This window comes from Mobula birostris, chromosome 26 (genome assembly GCF_030028105.1).
Source record: "Mobula birostris isolate sMobBir1 chromosome 26, sMobBir1.hap1, whole genome shotgun sequence".
In the NCBI taxonomy this organism is placed as follows: Eukaryota; Metazoa; Chordata; class Chondrichthyes; order Myliobatiformes; family Myliobatidae; genus Mobula; species Mobula birostris.
This window is the reverse complement of record NC_092395.1, coordinates 11,100,523-11,120,550: the sequence shown is the minus strand read 5'-3', so window position 1 is coordinate 11,120,550 and position 20,028 is coordinate 11,100,523. Positions and strand designations below refer to the sequence as shown.

The following is a 20,028-nucleotide window of genomic DNA, read 5'->3' as shown; positions in this document are numbered from 1 at the left end:
TGTCTGAAAGGGAGGAATGACCCGATATTTGGACGATTTAAGCGTCAGGCCAGAATGAAAAAGGTCAGGATGGACGGGGGGGGGGGGGGAGATTTGCTTGCTGCTTTGTGATGTTTACTCAGCTCTTCACTGAACTGAAGCTGTAGCCTGCTCCAGCTGCAGCGATGCCTGGCTCCGTGACTTTTGTTAAACTCCAGTTCTGAATGCTATTTGCTTACTTTAAGTATTTGCAAGACTTTTTTTTTCTCTCTGCGCATTGGGTATTTGACTGTCTTTTTTTTTAGTGGGTTATTTTGGGGTTTCTTTGTTTTGTGACTGCCCGTAAGGAGGCGAAGCTCAAGGCTGTTTAATGTATACATACTTTGATAATAAATGCACTTTGAACTTTGCTCACAAGTTGCTTTTCAGGAAACAAGAACATTTTGAAGAGTGGTATTTGTTGGAAGGTGACACTTTTTTCAATGCACTTCAGTAAAACTCAGGACACTTACCTATCTGAAATTCTATTCATCACAGACCACCTTATCCCAAAGTATTCCCTTCCAAGCTTTTACCATGTTATATTATTATATCCTCAGTCCGATCTAGCGCCAGTAAAACATTGGGATTTACTTTGAAATTCCAGTTAGTTGATATCCAAAGTTGATATAGGACAGTTGTCAAAAAGCAGATTTTCAGTCACACAGAAGAAAAACATTATCAATATTTGCAGGTGAAATTTTAGAAGAATAACCATCCCAGAAAATTCAGAAGACAGCAATTAAATATCATAGCAATGGGCAATCAGTCAATGTAACTTACTAAAGGAATATGCAACCATCTTGAACAAAATTAAATGTAATACATTTTAAAGGCTTGGTTTAAAATAGCCAGTCAATCTTTTGAAGTCCTGCTAATAGGCACATTTCCACAAGTCAAATTGGCATTAATGTGGTTTTTGGATTACTACTTGCATTATTTGCATTGTACAGGCCATGTTGACTATAGCGCAATTGCAATTAGGAAAACAGTTTTAAAACTGTGCCAAAACTTTCTATTATTTGAGGTTTCTCAGGAACATAACTATTGCGTTATAGTAAAACTCGCAGTTTGCTGAAACTTCTATTATTTGATGATTCTCTAAACAAATCCTGATCTATCAACAGATCTATGATAATGTACAATGAACTCAGAATATAATCACAAATATATCCAGCTCTATTTTAAACAGCAAAACATCATTGTGTCGTACAGAAGCTGCAAGGCATCAGACCACAAGACAATACAGAGGTTAGTAAAAACCAATGAGAGGATCACTAGGGTCTCCCTCCCCTCTTAGTTGTGTCATTTACCAGGAGCATTGTATACGAAGGACCTGAAGCATTATTGAGGATCACTATTACCCATCCCACAATCTCTCTGACCAACCACTGTCAGGAAAGAGGTACAAGAGCATCAGGACTAGGACTGCCAGTCTGAGTAACAGCTTCCTCCCCTAGGCTACGAGACTAATGAATCTTCATGGACACCCCGCTCTGGTCTTCTGCCTGCTCTGGATTCATGGACCCCCGCTCTGGTCTTCTGCCTGCTCTGGATCTCTTTATCGCTAATTGCCGACGGGACATCAACCGTCTCGACTTCACCGCACCTTGTCCCCATTCCAACCTCACTCCTTCCGAACGCTCTGCTCTCCACTCCCTCCGCACTAATCCTAACCTTATTATTAAACCCGCCGATAAGGGGGGTGCTGTTGTAGTCTGGCGTACTGACCTCTACCTTGCCGAGGCACAGCGACAACTCACGGATACCTCCTCTTATTTACCCCTCGATCGTGACCCCACTAAGGAGCACCAGGCCATTGTCTCCCACACCATCCCCGACTTTATCCGCTCAGGGGATCTCCCATCCACTGCTACCAACCTTATAATTCCCATACCCCGCACTTCCCGTTTCTACCTCCTACCCAAGATCCACAAACCTGCCTGTCCTGGCCGACCTATTGTCTCAGCTTGCTCCTGCCCCACCGAACTCATTTCTGCATACCTCGACACTGTTTTATCACCCCTTGTTCAATCCCTTCCGACCTATGTTCGTGACACTTCTCACGCTCTTAAACTTTTCGATGATTTTAAGTTCCCTGGCCCCCACCGCTTTATTTTCACCATGGACGTCCAGTCCTTATATACTTCCATCCCCCATCAGGAAGGTCTTAAAGCTCTATGCTTCTTTTTGGATTCCAGACCTAATCAGTTCCCCTCTACCACCACTCTGCTCCGTCTAGCGGAATTAGTCCTTACTCTTAATAATTTCTCCTTTGGCTCCTCCCACTTCCTCCAAACTAAAGGTGTAGCTATGGGCACCCATATGGGTCCTAGCTATGCCTGCCTTTTTGTTGGGTTTGTGGAACAATCTATGTTCCGTGCCTATTCTGGTATCTGTCCCCCACTTTTCCTTCGCTACATCGATGACTGCATTGGCGCTGCTTCCTGCACGCATGCAGAACTCGTTGACTTTATTAACTTTGCCTCCAACTTTCACCCTGCCCTCAAGTTTACCTGGTCCATTTCCGACACCTCCCTCCCCTTTCTAGATCTTTCTGTCTCTGTCTCTGGAGACAGCTTATCCACTGATGTCTACTATAAGCCTACTGACTCTCACAGCTATCTGGACTATTCCTCTTCTCACCCTGTCTCCTGCAAAAACGCCATCCCCTTCTCGCAATTCCTCCGTCTCTGCCGCATCTGCTCTCAGGATGAGGCTTTTCATTCTAGGACGAGGGAGATGTCTTCCTTTTTTAAAGAAAGGGGCTTCCCTTCCTCCACTATCAACTCTGCTCTTAAACGCATCTCCCCCATTTCACGTACATCTGCTCTCACTCCATCCTCTCGCCACCCCACTAGGAATAGGGTTCCCCTGGTCCTCACCTACCACCCCACCAGCCTCCGGGTCCAACATATTATTCTCCGTAACTTCCGCCACCTCCAACGGGATCCCACCACTAAGCACATCTTTCCCTCCCCCCCTCTCTCTGCATTCCGCAGGGATCGCTCCCTACACAACTCCCTTGTCCATTCGTCCCCCCCATCCCTCCCCACTGATCTCCCTCCTGGCACTTATCCGTGTAAGCGGAACAGGTGCTATACATGCCCTTACACTTCCTCCCTTACCACCATTCAGGGCCCCAAACAGTCCTTCCAGGTGAGGCAACACTTCACCTGTGAGTCGACTGGGGTGATATACTGCGTCTGGTGCTCCCGATGTGGCCTTTTATATATTGGCGAGACCCGACGCAGACTGAGACACCGCTTTGCTGAACATCTACGCTCTGTCCGCCAGAGAAAGCAGGATCTCCCAGTGGCCACACATTTTAATTCCACATCCCATTCCCATTCTGACATGTCCATCCACGGCCTCCTCTACGGTAAAGGTGAAGCCACACTCAGGTTGGAGGAACAACACCTTATATTCCATCTGGGTAGCCTCCAACCTGATGGCATGAACATCGACTTCTCTAACTTCCGCTAAGGCCCCACCTCCCCCTCGTACCCCATCTGTTACTCATTTTTATGCACATATTCTTTCTCTCACTCTCCTTTTTCTCCCTCTGAATATACCACTTGCCCATCCTCTGGGTCCCCCCCCCCTTGTCTTTCTTCCCGGACCTCCTGTCCCATGATCCTCTCGTATCCCTTTTTGCCTATCACCTGTCCAGCTCTTGGCTCTATCCCTCCCCCTCCTGTCTTCTCCTATCATTTTGGATCTCCCCCTCCCCCTCCAACTTTCAAATCCCTTACTCACTCTTCCTTCAGTTAGTCCTGACGAAGGGTCTCGGCCTGAAACGTCGACTGCACCTCTTCCTAGAGATGCTGCCTGGCCTGCTGCGTTCACCAGCAACTTTGATGTGTGTTGCTTGAATTTCCAGCATCTGCAGAATTCCTGTTGTTTGAGACTAATGAATCCCCTGCTACCACTGAGGTCTACCTCACTAGGACAGAGAGCTGTTTACTGTGTTTTTTTTAAGCTGTTTACCAATGTGGCGCACTTCACATGCATTTAGAATTTTATTTTATTAACTTATTTGTGGTAATATTGTGTCATGTCTGCTGTGTGTGATATATATGCTGTGGGTCAGTAGTCTATGGGAAGGTTGGTTTGTTTGGTTGTAGGTAAATACATACAGTCAGATGACAATAAACTTGAACTTCGGATTTGTAACACTAAATTTTCCCCCATGAAATAAAATAATACACCACTTCTCCTGAGTACCTTAGCAAGACCACAACTTCCATTCATATACACAACATACACAATATGACCTACATATCCCAAGATGGAGCTTATCAGGAATTTTATCAAACAAAAAATTGACACCGGGAACCACTGACACAAATGATCAGAGACTTGGATCAGAGGTAGATTTTAGGCATTGTCCTAAAAGAGGAAAAGAAAAGCAGAGAGATGATGCAAGGAATTTCCAGAACTCCAGATATATGCTGTTAGGAACACTAGAGGGAGCAAATAAATTTGGGGACATTCAAATAGTCAGAATTACAGGGGGTAAAGAACCAAAAGTGGCCATTGATTTAGATAGATGTGAAGCAAAAGTGCTATTTCCAAACAAAAGAGTATTTTAAAAACAAGATCCTCAATGTTGATGAGCAGAGGGATCTTGGCGTCCAAGATTGCTGTTTCCTGAAAGTGGCTGCACAGTAGATAGAGTGGTTAAGAAGGCATATGGGCACACTTGCCTTCATTAGACCAGGCATTGACTTCAAAAGTCCAGGAAGTTGTGCTGCAGCTTTATAAGACTCTAATTAGGCCACATACGGGGTGGTGGTAGAGGCAGAAACACAGAGCCCTTAAAAGGATGTCTAAACAGACACATCTTTGGAAGGATATGGCCATTGTGTAGGCAGAAGAGATTAGCTTAGTTAGCCATTTGATTACTCATTTAATTGGTTCAGCACAATATTGTGCACTGAAGGGCCTGTTCCTGTTCTATGTTCTAAGGTGTTGGCTAACAAGTACAAGGAGTAAGTAAGCAAGACTTCGAAGCAAATTAGAACATGGGCAGTTTTAGACGAATACAGGCCTATGGAGAGTACACCAGCTAGATTAGTCAGCAGTTTATACTGAAAGTAGAATGGCCTGGTAGAACTTTATGTAGCCCGGGAGATTCATTGCCTGCCATACCTGTTAAAGAGTACCAATTAGACTTGAGGAAAGTTGTCAATGTACAGAGTTCACTGTGAATATCAATCATGCAAATATGGTATAAACCCAAATGGATTGCAACAACAACAGATATATTAACAATTTATGACAACTAAGTATCAAATTTCATCCCATTCTAACTCTAGGACATAAGATAGCATAATTTCCAGCAAAGTCTACTTCACTAATTTTTCTAACCTGATTTTCTTCCAGATCAGTATTATTATCAAGCCAAAAACCCACAAGTTTGCCACCAATCTGAGAGAAGCCTAATAAAACTATATTAGTAGGTTTCCTAACAGCTACTAGTTTGGTTAACTGAAGACTATAAATGTCCAATACAATCTAAACCTGGCCCAAGAAGTCATTTGCAAGATGCCTTTAAAGATGGACAATTAAAACAGGCCTTTTCACCCTTCTCGGCTGTGCCGAACCATTTTTCTGCCCAGTCCCACTGACCTGCACCTGGACCATATCCCTCCAGACACCTCTCATCCATGTACCTGTCCAAGTTTTTCTTAAATGTTAAAAGTGAGCCCGCATTTACCACTTCGTCTGGCAGCTCATTCCACACTCCCACCACTCTCTATGTGAAGAAGCCCCCCCCCCGCCCATGTTCCCTTTAAACTTTTCCCTCTTCACCCTTAAACTATATCCTCTGGTTTTTTCTCCCCTAGCCTCAGTGGAAAGCCTGCTTGCATTCACTCTATCTATACCCATCATAATTTTATATACCTCTATCAAATCTCCCCTCATTCTTCTACGCTCCAGGGAATAAAGTCCTAACCTATTCAACCTTTCTCTGTAACTCAGTTTCTCAAGTCCCTGCAACATCCTTGTAAACCTTCTCTGCACTCTTTCAACCTTATTAATATCCTTCCTGTAATTTGGTGACCAAAACTGCACACAATACTCCAAATTCGGCCTCACCAATGCCTTATACAACCCCACCATAACATTCCAACTCTTACACTCAATACTTTGATTTATAAAGGCCAATGTACCAAAAGCTCTCTTCACGACCCTATCTACCTGTGACACCCCTTTTAGGGAATTTTGTATCTGTATTCCCAGATCCCTCTGTTCTACTGCACTCCTCAGTGCCCTACCATTTACCTTGTATTTTCTACCTTGGTTTGTCCTTCCAAAGTGCAATACCTCATACTTGTCGCAGATCACATCAATTACATTCGCCAAAAAAAGCAATCCCTGCCTCCTTTGGGAATTGATGATTTATCAGTCTAGTACTAAGTACTTCACCAAATGTGTCAGAAGAAAAATTATTTTAATGAGGCTTATCCCAACAGAAGACTTCAAAAACAATGCAGCTTTTGTGACAACTTCAAAATTGTTCTTCACCTCCTGAACAGAGATGAGGACCTTCATTTGACAAACAAATTGGATTGACGAGATTTGAAAATGTAACTAAGATGTCAACAGCTCATCAACTGCATATTTTTCCAAAAGATCCTCAATTTACAAAACCCAAGGAAATTGAATAAACTAACTTTCAATCACGAACCACAGGAAAAGTTTATTGTATGTGCAAGTGAAGTCAAAGTCAGAATAAATCAAGACAACCACAAATGGGATTTTTCAGGTGAAAACACTACTAACAGAAACAAATATTTACAGCAATTTCATTTGAAATGCCTTTTAAAATAGCAGAGGGATGATTAAGCATTGAGCGTGCTATACCCACACAAATGAAGCACAATTTCAGTGGCACCCGAGTACGAGAAACGCCTATGCAACTTCAGAAAGCAATGTACGATATTGAAGGCCACAATGTAAACATTATAACTCGGACCAAGCTACTATGAAATTACTATACTGCTTAATTTGAGTATGAGGGCAATATATAGGTAACAACATACCCGGTACTGTAAAATCCTGAGTATAAATTATTTCGTTCTCCACATCTTCACTGTACAGATCTTCTTCATCTTCATTATAACCATGCAAGTCTTCCAGGTAAGGCACCACTGTCATACTTCTCCATTTGTCCTTGGTCTCTGGGCTTGGAGGAATAGGAACAGGATTTTCTGTCTGAGGATGTTTTTTTCGAAACCAACTGGAAATTTCAAGAAGAAAATAATGTTACTTTTGTTGAAACTGATGACTTTGCAGGTTTCTGTTTCTTTCCTCTTCTCAGCGCCACTTCCCGACCCATCTTAATACATCGGTAGAGCTTTTCCATTTCCAAAAAACAGCAATTCATCTATATTAAAATGTGATCAGTCTTTATTTAAAACTTGCATTGAAAAAAAGTAACCCAGCAGTATAATGGAAAGACTTGCACTAAATAACCAGAAAATGGGTAAGATTCATAAAACCTTAAGGAAAATTTCTTAGTAACTCAATAATCCAGTTTTGAAAGCTATTTTTAGCATTGCAAAAATATATGAAGCAACTGCAGCAAAAATGTGAAATTCAAATGTAGAATGTCTATTTTCAGTTAACGTCCTCATTTCTTGTCTGCTCAGTTCAAAAAGCAATGCCTCAAAAAGGCATCATCCATCATTAAGGACTAACTTCACCCAGGACATGTTCTCTTATTACTACCAGAGATAAGGTACAGGAGCCTGAAGACACACACTCAACATTTTAGTTACAGTTACTTCCCCTCCACCATCAGATTTCTGAACAGACAATGAACTGACACAGGAACACGAGCTCACTATTTTTGCAGTACTTAATTACTTCATTTTTTCATTTATATATTTCTTAATGCAATTTGTAATTTTTAATGTATTGCACCAGAAAACAAGAAATTTCATGACATATGTAGTGATATTAAACCTGATTCAATGAAGCAGCTAATAACTTTAAAACATTTTAAGATCAGGTGGGAATACAGTTCAGATTTCAAAATATGATACTTCATAATTCTGCAACTTTAGGCAATCAGCAACTTTCTGATTTTGACGCTCTCCTGGTCAATAGAAATATTTTCAGTCAGAGGACAGGTCATTACTTCCAAACTGACTAATGGGCATCTACCTGTATTAATCACATCTTCCATCAGTCGAGGTACTGAAGCCCATAACCTTCAATACCCAGGCATTTCTAGCAATCACCTCGACACCTCTTTTGAATGCTGTTGGCAACTCCACTTTGGCTACCTTCTTTGGATCTTCAAATTTAAAATCTTCCTTTCAACTCCTCTGTAGAGTGCCAGAACCTGACTGCCAATTCTCCACAACAGCAGAATGACCCTTGTTTCAAAGCCTAAAGAAAGATGGTACTAGTGTGCTTGAAGAACAAAATTCCCTTTTTAAACCTAAAGTTCAAATTGAAACTTATGCCATTCACCTCTCTTTGTAACATCACCTACAACCAATTCTAACATTCATACTTGAAAGGCTCATGGCAATCATGTTGAAAAGCTGATTTTGGGAAGAATCAAGTGATGGTTGAATGATTTTTCTTAATTGTTTAAAAGAATATTGGGATCTCTCCATATTATTCTTAACTTTGTATCAACCCCACAATGGAGAGAGAGTGGAAGAATAAGAAAATCAGCCATGTAAGGGATCTATATTTTCTATCACAAGTTTAAGCTGCACAGTCTCATGATTAAATGGTTATGCTTTGCACTTCTTCCTCCCAAAGAGTAAAGAATACATTTGAGTAAAGAATAGATTTTATTATTCATCTTACAACTTGAACACACACACACACACACACACACACACACACACACACACACACACACACACACACACACACACACACACACGATGGAAAGTAGAACACTATTTTTGGATGCACACTTGAAAAAGATTATTTCAGTAGAAAACAAAACAGCATTACATAAAGATTTTAAGCAAGTTTTGTTTCATTATTTGTCTACAATTAGCATTTCAAACATCTTCCTTTCTTGTCAGAAGCACAAAAATTCCCTGGAGGGTAAATTATAGTACTCAAGCCTGCTCCCTTTGACTGATTTATAGTGCTAACATCAATTTGACATCCCGTGCAAGACTCCTTCATTTTCTAGTCGCTCACTGTAATGCCTCATCGACTAATTCATTCACCCTTGGGCTGACATCCCTCACGCAGGAAGTCAGTGATTTTAGAAGTCTTTTCTTATTTAGGGACCTGTACAACCAGCTGGCTTTTGATGTACTGTAAGCACAGGAATTAAGCATTTATTTTTCAAGCAACAGACACTATTCTACATATTTTCCTTAGAACCATAGAACATTACAGCACAGAAACAGGCCTTTTTTCGGAGAATGTTTAGACAAATACTTAAAATTCCAAATATATGAGTGTAAGATAAGTTATAGAAAATATGCATATACAGGCTTTGCAAGTAGTAAAACACATACACCAGCATTATAGTTCAACTCAAGAGCTATATTCTGAGGACTAGTGCCAGGCTTTAGATATTTCAGAAAGGAAAGGGAGGGAGGCAAAAAAGGTGGTGGCGTTGCACTGTTGATCAGAGATAGTGTCACAGCTGCAGAGAAGGAGGAAGTGATAGAGGGGTTGTCTACAGAGTCTCTGTGGGTGGAAGTTAGGAATAGGAAGGGATCACTAACTCTACTGGCTGTTTTTTTTTATATATAGACCACCCAACAGTAACAGGGGCATCGAGGAGCAGATAGGGAGACGGATTCTGGAAAGGAGTAATAATTACAGGGCTGTTGTGGTGGACGGTCATAATTTCTCTTTTAGAAGCTTTGTGTATGACGCATGGCTCCGAGGTTGTACACCTAATGGGTTTTTTCCCCCTCACTTTTTCTGCTTAGCAGGGTTTTTTTTATTATCACAAAGTTTTTTCAAACTTTAAGATACTGTTTTTTCTCTTTGAGACATTGCAAGTGTTCTTAATTTGATGTACTTTGTTATTTCTTTTGTATAATACAATAAAAAGATTTGAAAAGAAAAACAAAATTCCCAAATATTGATTGGCACCTCCCTAGAGTGAGGGGTTTAGATGGGGTGGAGTTTGTTAGGTGTGTTCAGGAAGGTTTCTTCACACAATATGTAGATAAGCCTACAAGAGGAGAGGCTGTACTTGATCTGGTATCGGGAAATGAACCTGGTCAGGTGTCAAATCTCTCAGTGGGAGAGCATTTTGGAGATAGTGATCACAATTCTATCTCCTTTACCATAGCATTGGAGAGGGACAGGAACAGACAAGTTAGGAAAATGGTTAATTGGAGTAAGGGGGAAATATGAGGCTATCAGGCAGGAACTTGGAAGCATAAATTGGAAACAGATGTTCTCAGGGAAACATATGGAAGAAACGTGGCAAATGTTCAGGGGATATTTATGTGGGGTTCTGCATAGGTACATTCCAAGGAGACAGGGAAAGGATGGTAGTGTACAGGAACCATGGTGTACAAAGGCTGTTGAAAATCTAGTCAAGAAGAAAAGAAGAGCTTACGAAAGGTTCCAAAAACTAGGTAACGATAGAGATCTAGAAGATTATAAGGCTAGCAGCTAAAAGCTTAAGAATGAAATTTGGAGAGCCAGAAGGGGCCATGAGAAGGCCTTGGCAGACAGGAATAAGGAAAACGCCAAGGCATTCTACAAGTATGTGAAGAGCAAGAGGATAAGACTTCAGAGAACTGGACCAATCAAGTGTGATGGTGGAAAAGCGTGTATGGAACCGCAGGAGATAGCAGAGGTACTTAATGAATACTTTGCTTCAGTATTCACTGCAGAAAAGAATCTTGGCGATTGTAGGGATGACTTACAGTGGACTGAAAACCTTGAGCATGTAGATATTAAGTAAGAGGATGTTCTGGGGCTTTTGGAAAGCATCAAGTTGGATAAGTCACCAGGACCGGACGAGATGTACCCCAGGCTACTGTGGGAAGCAAGAGAGGAGACTGCTGAGCCTCTGGTGATGATCTCTGCATCATCAATGGGGACGGGAGAAGTTCTGGAGGATTGGAGGGTTGTGGATGTTGTTCCCTTATTCAAGAAAAGGAGTAGAGATAGCCCAGGAAATTATAGACCAGTAAGTCTTACTTCAGTGGTTGGTAAGTTGATGGAGAAGATCCTGAGAGGCAGGATTTATGAATATTTGGAGAGGCATATAATTAGGAATAGTCAGTATGGCTTTGTCAAAGACAGGTCATGCCTTACAAGCCTGACTGAATTTTTTGAGGATGTGACTAAACACATTGATGAAGGTAGGGCAGTAGATGTAGTGTATATGGATTTCAGCAAGGCATTTAATAAGGTACCCTTTACAAGGTTTATTGAGAAAGTAAGGAGGCATGGGATCCAAGGGGACATTGCTTTGTGAATCCAGAACTGGCTTGCCCACAGAAGGCAAAGAGTGGTTGTAGACGGGTCATATTCTGCATGGAGGTCGGTGACCAGTGGTGTGTCTCAGGATCTGTTCTGGAACATGTATTCTTCGTGATTTTTAAAAATGACCTGGTTGAGGAAGTGGAGGGATGGGTTTGTAAATTTGCTGATGACACAAAGGTTGCGGGTGTTGTGGATAGCGTGGAGGGCTGTCAGAGGGTACAACAGGACATTGATAGGATGCAAAACTGGGCTGAGAAGTGGCAGATGGAGTTCGACCCAGATAAGTGTGAAGTGGTTCACTTTGTTAAGTCAAATATGATGGCAGAATATAGCATTAATGGTAAGATTCTTGGCAGTGTGGAGGATCAGAGGGATCTTGGGGTCCGAGTCCATAGGACACTCAAAGCTGCTGCACAGGTTGACTCTGTGGTTAAGAAGGCTTTCATTAATCGTGGGATTGAGTTTAAGAGCCAAGAGGTAATGTTGCAGATATATATAATGTTGCAGATATATATATATGACACTGGTCAGACCTCACTTGGAGTACTGTGTTCAATTCTGGTCATCTCGCTACAGGAAGGATGTGGAAACCATAGAAAGGGTGCAGAGAAAATTTTTAAGGATGTTGCCTGGATTGGGGAGCATGCCTTATGAGAATATGTTGAGTGAACTCGGCCTTTTTCCCTTGGAGCGACGGAGGATGAGAAGTGACCTGATAGAGGTGTACAAGATGATGAGAGGCATTGATCATGTGGATAGTCAGAGGTTTTTCCCCAGGGCTGAAATGGCTAGCATGAGAAGGCATAGTTTTAAAGTGCTTGGAAGTAGATACAGAGGAGAAGTCAGGGGTAAGTTTTTTTGTGCAGAGAGTGGTGAGTGTGTGGAATGGACTGCCAGCGGCGGTGGAGATGGATACGAGAGGGTCTTTTAAGAGACTCCTGGATAGGTATATGGAGCTTAGAAAAACAGAGGGCTATGGGTAACCCTAGGTAAGTTCTAAGGTTAGGACATGTTCGGCACAGCTTTGTGGGCCAAAGGGCCTGTATTGTGCTGTAGGTTTTTTATGTTTTTATGTTTTTCTATGACTGCTGATGAAAACTGGAATTGATTCTCTTAAAATTTAAATGACTGGAAGGTTATATGATTGTGCTGTTTAAAATGTAGGGAAATGATAGATAAAGTGAAAGAATTTTATTTGGTGAAGCAATCAGAGCAAGGAATCAGTTGGGAATGAAATTGTGGAACAAATTTGCCACATAATGAGAAAAAGCAAGAATCTTGTGAAGGTTGAAGATTCCAATTCAGTTGTAATTTTAGATGTCAAGGCCAAATTTTGTCATTAGATAAATGTTATCAGGGAACAGAGGCAGATAAATGAAGTTGTAGAAAAGGCTGAAAGATCTGTAAGGCTTACTCCATTTACTAAACATAAGAGATTCTGCTGATGCAGATCTTGAGCAACAGACACCAAATGCTGGAGGAATTCAGCAAGTCTGGCAGCACCTATGAAGAGGAATAAACAGTTGTTGTTTCAGGCCGAGATTCTTCATCCGTACTGCAAAGGAAAGGGGAAAGAAGCCAGAATAGGAAGATAAAAGGGAGGGAAAGGAGTACCAGCTGGCTAGTGAGAAATGACTACTGAGGAAACTATTTCCTATGTTGTATTAGAGTTTCTATGATATTGTTAACAATGAACATACATCTCTTATTTGAACAGATCATCTTTCCATTCTCATTCCCATCCCATTTTCCTACCAGTTACAAGTTTTAAAACATTTAATTTCTATAACTTACTTTTCAAATCTTTTTGTCTCATTCAGTTTAACTAAGATGCTGAAATTCTTCTACAACTAAACCAAACCAACAATAATTCAAACTTAATTTAAAATCCATGCTCCTTTGAAAAGCTATCTACAGTATTTGAAACCACTTGTTAAAATAAGGCACTCACTCCAACAAAAATCTTAAAGGTTACTCAGGCTGCCTCAGTAAACAGTACTACTGACAGCAAAGTAAAAGTAACCCCCCGCTCAGACATGCCATCTGGTAAACAACAAGACTGGCTCTAAATATTGCTCAATGGCAAATTAGGGAAAGAGCTTCTGTTAACTTATTTATTATTCAGCAACTGTCAGTCAATTTTCATTTCATCCATCCTTCTCTGTCAACCAACTGTAGCTTCTGAAAACCAATTAGCTGATATGCAACTCTGTGTGAAACCACTAAGCCACAGGAGATGGTTAAAAAGAAACCTTTAATCTAAAAGGGCATGGTCTAGAATGTGTGCAATTTCTTAGGTCTAGGTTTGGTCCTTAAAATGTATTACTTTTTCTTGGAAAGGGTGGGGAGTAGGGAGTGAGGAAACTGGACAAGGTAATTATTCATCATTGCAATTTGCTAGTATAGTACGATAAAAAGGATTAATATCTTGAATGTTTTTAAAATATCATGAAATTGCCCACTTACACTCTGTGGGCAATTTATTAGGTACATACATCCTGTACCTAATAAAATGGTCACTGAGGGTAAGCTCATGCTCTTCTGTTGCTGTAGCCCATCCACTTCAATGATCATCATGTTCTGTGTTCAGAGATTATATAAATAAATGCTCCTTATTTTTACACTACCTATCCTAGGGAAAAGATTATGACCATTCACCTTATCTACACCCCTCATGATTGTATATACCTCTATAAGGTCACCTTTCAGACTTATACACTCCAGAGAAAGAAGTTCCAGCCTAGCCTGTCACCTTTTAACTCAACTATTCCTGTTCTGACTCCAGATCACCTTAATACACTGATCTTTCAAAAACAGATCTACTTCCTCTTTAGATGCCCCTAATGATTAGCCTCCATGGCAATCTGGGAAAGAAAATTCCAGTGATTCAACATGCTGTGCAAGAAATGCAGTTTTATTTGACCCTGCCATCCTTGCAACAGTGTCCCCATATTTGAGATTCTCCCAGTAGTGGAAACATCTCAGTATCTGCTCCGGCCTGGAGCATAAACATGTTGTACACAATCAGTGGCCACTTTACTAGTTACTTCCTGTATAGAATAAAGTGGCTGCTGAGTATGTTCATGGTCTTCTGTTGCTGTAGTCCATCCACTTCAAAGTTCGACGTGTTGTGCATTCACATCTGCTCTTCTGTACACCACTGTTGTAATGAGTGGTTACTTAAGTTACAGTTGTCTTTCTGTCAGCTTGAGCAAGTCTGGTCATTCTCCTCTGACCTCTTTCATTAACAAGGCATATTTGCCCACAGCACTGCTGCTCACCGGATGTTCTCTATGTTTTTCACACCATTCTCTGTAACCTTCAGAGATGGTTGTGTTTGAAAATCCAGGAGATCAGCATATCCTAGGAGACCAGATGTTTGGATGATTTAAATGCCAGGCCAGGTGGATTGAAAGGGCAGGGTGTTGGGACCAGAGGCGAGGGTCGGACTGGTTCTGCTTGCTGCGCCGTGTCGTTAACTCCTTTCTTCACTGCACTCAGGCTGTGGGCCTGCTGCGGGCTCTGCAACTCTTACTCCACTATGATGCCGATGCTGTGCCCTGCTCTGGCTGCTCCAGGCTTCATGCCCAAGGACTCGTTTTCATTCTAAACGCTACTTGCTTAGTCTCTCTCTCTCTCTCTCTCTCTCTCTCTCTCTTTTTTTTTTAAAGTTCTTTGCATTTCTTGGGTTTTGTGGCTGTCTGTAAGGACATGAATCTCAAGGCTGTATAACGTATACATACTTTGATAATAAATGTACTTTGAACTGTATCTGGCACCAACAATCATTCCAGTCAAAGTCACTTAGATCACATTACTTCCCCACTCAAATGTTTGGTCTGAACAATAACTGAACCTCTTGACCAAGCATACATGATTTTATGCATTGAGTTGCTGCCACATGATTGGCTGATTAGGTATTTGTATTAACAAGGTGTACAGTGTACCTAATAAAGTGGCCACTGAGTGCAGAGGAACACTTTAATCAAATGTATCAACAAAAAAAAAAAAGGATTTTTTTGGAATCAGGAAAATATGTAAAATAATGAACTCTCATCAACAAAAGGTAAGGGAATATATTGATAGGCATGTTGAAAAATAATACTCCATTGACATGATATCTTTAAGCATCAAATTTACAGCTGAGACCTAAATCAGGCCTAGCGTGCTTTTCTGATCTTCTGCATTTACGCTGGTTTATTAACAGTACCAGTGCATAAGCAGGAAAGGTTACAAGGAATCAAGATTTATCCACTACGGTAGGGGCAAATGGGTCTCAAAAAAAAATAACAAATTAAGATTAAAGGATGTAACTTTAAAACAGATACAGTCAGAATTGGTACTAGTTCAATAGGCCAGATGACTGCCCCCCGCCCCCCATACTCTAACTTGTGTGGAACTAATAAACTCTAATTTGGAATGGAGACAGTGATTTTGCTGGACAGGCAGCAACGGTGCAAGCTACTGAGTACTGTGGTGAAAAATGAGAATTAGCACTAGGATCCACTAATGTGCATGCAGACACTAATCAATGAAAACCTCAAGACAACTCCTAAAAACAGATTTTATTGTGGCAGAAAGTTTGTATTTATTACTAACTTTAGAATTTACCTAATTTGCTTATGTTAAGAAACTTACTTGTGCTGTCTAATCTGTTGTATTGAAAACCTTTTCACAGGATCATATTCAAGCATTCCTGCAAGGGCAGATAAAGATGTGTTAATAATAAAAATAAAACAACAATGATTTACTTCAAAAACAGCAGAATTTCTTTCTATCTTAGCAACATACTACTGTGGAATTTATTGAAATTTGCAATTTCTAGGTCACTGTTACAATGCTGTAGCACAAAATGAAAAGGAAGCAAGTAAAATTGCATCTCTCCAGTTTCCTGAGAGTCTGATATCATTGTATGTTATACTTGCAAAAGCAATGAAAAGACTGGTTGCCAAAGTTCTGTGTTCCCATTAAAACCATTGGTAATAATTCCAAATTAATAAAAGAAATCAGTACAGCTGCTTAGAATTGTAAATAATAATGGTAGTAAACATTACATCAATATTTTTTAAGAAAGCAAGAAATTGTCAACACCACAATTTAATGGGATTTCATTAACCTAGGAATAAATGCATTTACCATGTAGGGAGTTACTTATTTAATTTTAAAGAATGAATTGTTACCGTAAGACTTTAAATCATACAAAAGGTGAGTCAGTTTTATTTGTAGAACTAAAGGGATCAGCAGTTGATTGAAGTAGGATTGGGTTCACTTTTAATTGCTAGTTTTCCATAATCCTTCAGAAAGCAAAGAACTTGCTTAGGTTCAAACAATCCAGCTTATCAAAAATGCAAGACAGATCACAAAAGTAAAATACTGATTAACAACACAAGAATAAACTGCAAGGCTGTGCTAGGTAGTCAAAATAATGCACAAAAGGTATATTACAAAAACAATTTCTCCAACTTGCAATACCAACGCCATCCAATATTCAAGATGTCTGAGCTGGACTTTTATTCCTATAATTTTTATAAAGTTGTTATACAAGAAAATAATTAAAAACTCTAAAACCAGTGCCGTTTCATAATCAGAATGATATTTTTCTACATGCAGCAATAATCGTCAACTAAATTTAATACAGATAACAAAGCAAAAGATATGAAGGCAGCTGTAAGGGTTGATAGATATAAATGAATGCATTTCTTAGAGCGCACCCTTACATTCATGCTGTTTTGCAACTTTAAACCTTTTGTATATTTGGAAAGAATCTTAAAAAGTAGTAGATTTAAAAAGACAAATCCTGTTTGATAGATGCCATCTTTCAGGGTGCTATGTATGGAGTAACTCACAGAGAAAGATTAACATGTACATTGGAGAAAGAATAGAAGTATATTAAATCAGAGGAAATACAATTAACTCAAGTGAAGCGTAAATATTGGCAAAGATATGCTGGGACAAATATCCTACCTCTGTGCTTCAAATACTGTGAAAGATTTACTTAGGTGTAATCTGATTTGCTGCTAAGGAGAAGATTTACAAAGACATATCACATCAAAAAAAAACAAATCACACATTTCTATGAAATTTTAGCTCATTTTTCTTGACCTGCAGTGAAGATAGCACCAGTAGGCAACATGACCAACGTCAATGTTCTGCTGACAGTTCACAAAACTATCTCTTTTACTACTACTTTTTTTTTTAAAAGTATGATTCTACTACTAAGCTGTGTGCGATTGGAAGCTGTGATTTACATTCTGATGGCATGTTCTGGAGCTGATTGAGCGATCTGGCGCTTTGCTGCCTCTGAAGAATGGACTTGCTAGCGGCACTGTGCTGTACTCAACTAAACTAAATACTACTGGTTTGCTGTTTGACATTCTATGTGTTGTTCACTCGCTTTTTGCTATTTGCGCAATTTGTTTTTTTTTTTTTTTGCGCAATTGGGTGTTGATGTTTTTTTGAACGGGTTCCATGGTGCTTTTTGTTTTGTGGCTGCCAAGTGGTGGACGAATCTCATAGTTGTGTTCTGTATACATACTTTGATAATAAATATAACTTTGAATCTTTGAGCCTTCGCCAGCACACATTACAATATCCTCTGAACAATCACATTAATGCTATTCAGGGGAGCAAATCTGATTTCCAAATACCCTCTGAAATAGCAATCCTAGAAATCCACTCTGTCCAAAAACAATTACAGATAAACCATAAATATGAGTCTACTTGGTGATACAGCATCCTGCAAAATAAAGGAAACTCACTCTACATACTTTGATAAGCTAATAAACTTCAAGATGGTTTTATTTTTAGTAAATAGCATATTTAATCCTAATTCTGGTAAATGAAGGGAAAGAAAGAGACAACAAAATAAAAACTGTCTTGTACAGTTATTCAATAACACAATAATTAATAAAAGGCAAATTTACAGAGTACCTTTCCACTACCTTTTCTTATAATCTTAAACGCAATTCAGAAATATTTTTCAATACTGAAGCAATTCTTACCAACAAGACTCCCCATAAATTATATAGGCACGCCACCTAGTGTTCTGTGTCAGCTCTACATCTTCTGCAACTGGATCAAAACTGAAATAATCTAAAGTTTGCATCCCATGCATTGCTTAAATATTCTGAGTGCCCTAATGCCAAACTGCATTTCAATATACAAGACTGAAGCAAGTGAGCAATAAGCAAGCATATATAAAAAGCAAAAGAATACTGCCCATGAATTGCTTACCCGTGTGGCCAGGGATAACATTTCTGGCATTTGAATATATGCCACAAGAATTATATTACTGTTCAATCATATTAATTTTTATAAGCTTTATTCAAACTGGAAGAGGACAAACTTGTTACTTTGTAGATGTTACAGATGCTGCATTGGAACATCCAGCATCCCTTGGAGCACAGGAGAATGAGGGGAGATTTCATAGAGCTATACAAAATAATAAGTGGTATAGATAGAGTAAAGGCGAACAGGGTTTTTTCCCCACTTGGGTTGGGTGAGACTAGAACTAAAGGTCATAAGTTAAGGGTGAAAGGTGAAATATTTAAGGGAAACACAAGGGGGAACTTCTTCACTCAGACTGTGGTGCAAGTGTGGAGCGAACTGCCGACGGAAGTGGTAGATACAGGTTCAAATACAAATTAAACGTTGTAAAATACATGGATGAAAGGAATATGCATCTTTATGGTTCAAGTCAACACACGCAAAATGCAGGAAGAACTCAACAAGTCAGGCAGCATCTCTGGCAATTAATATACTTTTTGACGTTACGGGCCAAGACTCTTTTTCTGGACTAGAAAAGAAGGGGGAAAGATGACCAAATAAAAAAGGTGGGGGGAGGGGAAGGAAGATAGCTGGAAGGTAATAGGTGAAGCCAGGCAGACGGGAAAGATAAAGGGCTAGAGACTGATAAAGGAGAAGAGAGTGAACCTTGGGAGAAAGGGAAGGAGGAAGGGACCAGGACAGGGGGTTGATAAGCAGGCGAGAAGAGGAAAGGGGTCAGAGTGGGGAATCCCAGATCACAGGAAGGATACATGGCTGTGGTAGCCAGTATGGGTGAGTACATGGATGAAGCATCAGAGGGCAGCAGAGATCACAGAGAGGGTGCAGATGGAACAAGGCAGAATAACAGTTTGGCATGAACTACATGGGGCAAACTGCCTTGTTCTGTGCTGTGGTGCTCTATGACCCTGCAATGCATTTTTGCTTGCTTTTGATCTGAGGGACTCAAGCAGGCAGTATTCAGCGCCCATCCTGAGAACATTAAGCTAACCGTTAACCATGGAAATGAAGTTACAATTGGCACAAATTGGGAAGGGGATATCTCAGTACTCTTGAAACCAAGTTCTGATGGATTGTGATAAATTTCTTAATAATAAAGAACAAGGTAGAAACTGAGAAATTTCACATAAAATCTCAGCCATTATATCATAAACACTCCAGAAAATATGTTTATTAGCATAAATAACTACATTTTCCTCGTCAGACCTACATTAGCTTGTTGGTGCATCTTAGGGCTGTTGCTGCCACTAAACATGTTTTATTAACCTTTAT

At 40.1% G+C, this 20,028-nt stretch overlaps 1 protein-coding gene across 3 annotated transcripts in view; it reads right to left on the bottom strand.

Moving 5' to 3' along the window:
* The window catches only part of stk11 (serine/threonine kinase 11), a 136,104-nt gene that overhangs the window by 62,742 nt on the left and 53,334 nt on the right, over positions 1 to 20,028 (bottom strand). For 2 of the 3 annotated variants that reach the window (XM_072244645.1, XM_072244644.1), the window contains exons 7-8: positions 16,111 to 16,168; positions 7,071 to 7,267 (exon numbers count right to left, since the gene is read on the bottom strand). The exons of the other annotated variant lie outside the window; for it this stretch is intronic. In XM_072244645.1, the coding sequence (XP_072100746.1) occupies positions 7,071 to 7,267; positions 16,111 to 16,168 (255 nt within the window). The remainder of the gene's footprint in view (positions 1 to 7,070; positions 7,268 to 16,110; positions 16,169 to 20,028) is intronic. 3 annotated transcript variants of the gene reach the window in all.